Source organism: Scophthalmus maximus, chromosome 5 (genome assembly GCF_022379125.1).
Source record: "Scophthalmus maximus strain ysfricsl-2021 chromosome 5, ASM2237912v1, whole genome shotgun sequence".
NCBI classification, from domain to species: Eukaryota; Metazoa; Chordata; class Actinopteri; order Pleuronectiformes; family Scophthalmidae; genus Scophthalmus; species Scophthalmus maximus.
In genome coordinates, this window is record NC_061519.1 from 15717501 (window position 1) to 15722472 (window position 4972).

A 4972-nucleotide genomic window follows, 5' to 3' on the forward strand; every position below is an offset into this window, starting at 1 on the left:
ACTTCACCGTTCAGCCTGGGTTTCCTTTATGATCCCGGGATCTCCCACTTCCCTCAGCAGACATCATCCAGCAGCACAGGCGAACACAGCTCACTCCCCCACCCCACCCTCTCTCTCTCTCTCTCTCTCTCTCTCTCTCACACACACACACACACACACGCACACAATATAACACCGTCTCTCCCTGCAGCTGCAACACATCCAGAGACCACAGAGCGACCAAGGAGAGACCACAGCAGCACCCGGACTTCAGACGCAGGCGCCTCATCCACAGTCGCGCTCCACTCGCAGAGGGTCCCAGCAGGGGAGACGCCGCTACAGGGGATCTACAGCCGGCAGAGGAGCACTTTTAACCACTTTCCTCTTTTCTTTTTTTTTCTTCTGCTCGTGCCACAATGTCCGAAGTGCTGCCATACAACGAAGGTAAAATGAGCGGCTACGGGGCGGACAGTGAGGTCAGCCAGATGTCCTTCAGCTGCGGGCTGCAGGACACGAGCGCCTTTTTCGCCGCGTCGCAGGCGAAGAGACCCCCGAAGCTGGGACAGATCGGCCGAGCCAAGCGAGGTAATGGACGAGTCCACGGATGATTGAATGAGACTCGGTGGTGGTGGGGGGGGGATGTTGTCGCCGTGTGTGTCACACACGGTCAGATGGTTTTTGTGCGTGCGGTGCGACATGGGGCAAAACTGTAGGAATACAGTTTTGCCCCAAACTGTGGAAAGGAAGTGTTTGACGTGCGTCTCCTCCTCACGCACGGTGAGGAGGAGACGTTGTGATGCTCAGCGATTGTGTATATTGTAATCATTCCTTTTTAAACTGATGGACCATGATGCAGGCTGTAGTTTTTGATGTAATAACGCACCACTGCATCACTATATCATCACATGGGTCTCTCTGGTGCATGTTTACATTCACGCGCCACAGGATGTGTCTTTTACGCACCAGGACACACCCCGCGGTGTGCCCATCGCGCTCCAGCAGCAGCCCGCCTCGTCGCCATTAGCGGGGACGAGTTGTTTTCACCAAGTGCGCCGATACAGTCGACGCTGGGACATTTGCAGACAGTGCTGTAATTGAATTGTAATTGTAAATGACTTATTTATTCACCTGCAACCGCACTACGGTCCCATTGTCTCCCACTGGCTTTGGTTCTTCGGTGCGCCATGGCCCTTCTCCACTGAAGGGAACATGTGAACATTATAGTGAAATAAATCGAGACATATTCTAAACCCCCCCCCCCACAAATGTCCCATCATTTGTATGAATATTATAGAAATTTGATCACGTCCCTCATCTGCCACTGTCTCAGTAAACATGCTCCTCCATTCCCTCTCTCTCTCCCCACAGTGGTCATCGAGGACGACCGGATAGACGAGGTCCTGAAGGGGATGACGGACAAGTCCTCACCGGGCGTTTAAACGTGAACGATGCCTTGCAGACTTTTTTTAATTTCGATCATCGAATTTGAAGCAACTGTCGGCTGTGCATGTTCTGAGGACTGCAGGAGAGGACGACGGCACGAGGCGAGGATGGGATGATGATGATCATCATCATCGTCGTGGACTAGAGTGAACACTGGGCGAAGAAGGGGGGCAAAGAGTGGAGACAGGATGAGGAGCGGGGAAGATGGAGAGAGGCGAAGAAGGGATGAGGAGAGGAGGAAGAGAGAGAGAGAGAGAGAGAGAGAGAGAGACTCTAGAAAAGACCAAGATGTATCATGGGATTGCTGGCAATTCTTCAAACGAATCCCGATTTTAACTCCTGCTGCGCAGCACGACGATGAGATGGCGGACGCCGCTCTGCATCTCAGCCTCTGCTGACTTTAGTGATGGATGGACTTGTCATTGCTTCACGAACCATCTCCCCTTTCCCCAAAAAAGGCGCTGTAAGAAACAAAAATACTGCAACTGGAGGCTGAAGCTAAATCCCAGCCCCATTTCAATAAGTTGTACAGTAGGTAGGCTACGCTCTCAGACCCCCCCTCCTCTTTAGGCTTTGCTTTGTTGACTCAGTCGGCGGCGGTGCATTCAAGGGAGCTGTCCTTTCAGCACCGGTCCGATGCATTCCTGTTGCTGCTAACGCTTTTAAAACACAGACCAACCAAACTCTCGAGTCTACTAAATAGAGAAGACCCATTGTATGTACAAAAAAAAAACAACAAAAAAAAATATATATCCGAGGACGGTGCAATGTTAATATTTTCTGTAGTAGAACCCCATTTGTTGTTTTGGCCCCGTAAAGAGCATTAGGCCACAGCAGATTAAAACTGAACCACAGGCTACACCCTTCTTCTTCTTCTTCTTCTTCTTCTTCTTCTTCTTCTTCTTCTTCTTCTTCTTCTTCTTCTTGCATCAGTGGTTAGAGGTGCACACACAGGCACCATCCTGTAGCTGATTTACACACACACACACACACACACACACACACACACACGCACACATCTTTTCCCTCTGTTTCTCTCCTTTTGGTTTGGTTTTTTTCTCAAATGCTCAGACATCTACAGAGGCCAGCAGAGATGTGGGGATTATAGTAAATAATTCAAAATAATAGTCATGTAATTGATGGGAAGAAAAATTTGTTCCATGATTTGGTTATTTCTGATTTTGCAATTATCCGTGTTTCGTCTTCTATGGATCTAGAGTTTTTCTCCATCTATTTGCATGAACTTTCACTCCGGTGCCAACGCAGGTGCCACCACTCTTACCCTGGCACGCTTCTTTTTAACAAAAGTCATATTTGTATTTTTATATCTAAATATTTGTTATTTAAATGATATGCTAATCTATCGTCTTACAATTCATCAACAAAATATTTCTACTTCAGAGAGGATATATACAGATGGAGACTAGGCTTCATAGAGGCAAATCAGAGATTTTGGTGGACTGGTTTCATTCTATATCAGAGGTCGGACGTTTTTTAAAGACTAACTGAATGTGTCTGGGGTTTTTGCACACATCAATGTTAAACCATTATTAAGAAATCGTATACTGTGACTTGAGCTTCGTTGATGAATTTGTTAGAAAATGGCAGTTTTAGATATATATTGCACTGTTTACGAGTATCCTCAAATAACACGTTGTTATTTGACCGATTTTTGGACATTACAGTTTTTGTTTTTTTAATTTTGTTTATTTTGTACCATTATTTTAAAGAAACTGGATATGGTTTGTTGTGCATGAAACCTTAATATTTTCAATAATGAAACATCGTTTTATGAAGCAAAAAAGCAACAAAATGTCATGACATTCTAAGAATGAGTCATTGTATATTATGATGCCATTTTCACTGTATTTGGTGAATTAATAAATGGTGAAAGAAAATGTTAATGTGATTCTTTGGCACGGCTTCATCCCGAGACAGTTCTGACTGAAATATCAATGGTAGACACCGAACAATGGGCGATTGCATCATGGTGCACTGAATAGAAGGAAAAACAAAACATCACGTCACCACATTACGCATGAAAACTGAAGATATTAAGTGGAAACAAATCATACACATAGATGCACCTTTAGGAAAAAGTAACTTTGGTCATCAGTAAAGGTCTAGGCCCCTGCAGCCATCACCCAGTGACAGTAAATACTGATCCTTAATTAAAGACCAGCGAAGAAACAGTGATCCATCTGTTAAGGTGTTAAACAGCTCTGTGCTGGCCTACACTAGTGAATCCATTAAAGCATATACCCCTGGGGAGCCACACGATCATCTATCAATGTCTGGCTGAATAGTCTTCTCATTCAGCAGCTCTCACATTAAGTCTGCGGCATGAAAACACTCGCTTTAGTCCTTGGCGCAATATTGATGCACTGAGGAAAAACCCATGTACAGTAACTCATGTGGAACAGCCTTAAAAATCAAGTATCTGTGTTTTCATTATTGTGTTTCCCAACCTTTCACCTTTAAAATACCCTCAAAGCTCCATCAGCTGGGCTGAGGTACCTCTTCCTTGTTCCCTTTTTTTTTACAGATGGGATGGTCTTCGTGGAATTATTAGAATTTGACGATAGAGAAGAAATCCACATTGGACATTGTTATCCTGCAAGCTAAGTTTAAGCTTGGTGTCTTTCTTTCTTGTGCAGTGGTTAATCTAGTTCACATTAATGAAACACCCATCTGGAGAGGCAGGAAATGGATATTTTAACCATTTTATATTTCAGTGACAATAAGTACATTAAATATGAGCATCACAGCCAATTGTAATTCTATCTGCAGCTATTTGTGTTTTTATTTTCCTTCGAACGCAAATATAAGGATTTTTTTTTAACTTATAATAATTTGTTAATTTTCAAATTAGCCCAGCCACTCCACAATCTTTGCACTGGTAATTAAACACTGTTTCTATTGCATCAACAGATCTGTGAAGAAAAGTTGAATACTGTAAACTTTGCTTGCCAAAAGAGTCAGTCCGGAAATTGTGTCAGTCGATAACACTAATTCTCCACATGCTGTACAGCATTGAATAATGAAAATACTTTTTCGTGTAAAATTGAATTGTAAAAATTCCTGCAAATCACAAAACAGTCATAACTGTTGTGTGATTTGCAGGAATTTTTGGGGAAACAGAGTATCAGAACATATCTACAAAAAACCTAAATGTTCTGACAATACATAAACAACTGTATTAGTGTGAATCGCACTTCACTTTAATAACAGCACATCATCATGTCGTCATCAGAGTAACCATCACTGAGATTACTGACAGTCCTGATAACATCCGCGCTGGACTGAATGAACACAAAATGCAATCGATCATTTTGTTGTTGTTATTGTGTGTGTGTGTGTGTGTACGCGGCTATCTCAGGGAATGGACAGTTACACTTAACACATTAATGGGCAGCCCTGGAGGGCCGGAACCGGACGGACATATATGGGCAGATATTGATTGGTGTCTGCCCTGAGTACACATTTCTCCCCCCGTGATGAGTCTGACTGTCGACATGTGACTTTTACAGTAACTCATTGAAGTCATTTT

General features: G+C 43.6%; 1 protein-coding gene across 1 annotated transcript; it reads left to right on the forward strand.

The window, feature by feature from the left end:
* The first annotated feature begins 61 nt into the window (after positions 1–61).
* camk2n1a (calcium/calmodulin-dependent protein kinase II inhibitor 1a) lies at positions 62–3320 on the forward strand. Its single transcript, XM_035635564.2, has 2 exons — positions 62–564; positions 1348–3320. Exons 1-2 carry the CDS (start codon positions 396–398, stop codon positions 1416–1418), a joined length of 240 nt encoding a protein of 79 aa, XP_035491457.1. The 5' UTR covers positions 62–395; the 3' UTR covers positions 1419–3320.
* The last annotated feature ends 1652 nt before the right edge of the window (positions 3321–4972 follow it).

Bases quoted from the DNA above. Each gene is read 5' to 3' on its own strand.
- camk2n1a (XM_035635564.2), top strand. From the start codon at position 396: ATGTCCGAAGTGCTGCCATACAACGAAGGTAAAATGAGCGGCTACGGG. The intron at 565-1,347 runs GTAATGGACGAG...CTCTCCCCACAG, and splicing joins GATCGGCCGAGCCAAGCGAG to TGGTCATCGAGGACGACCGG.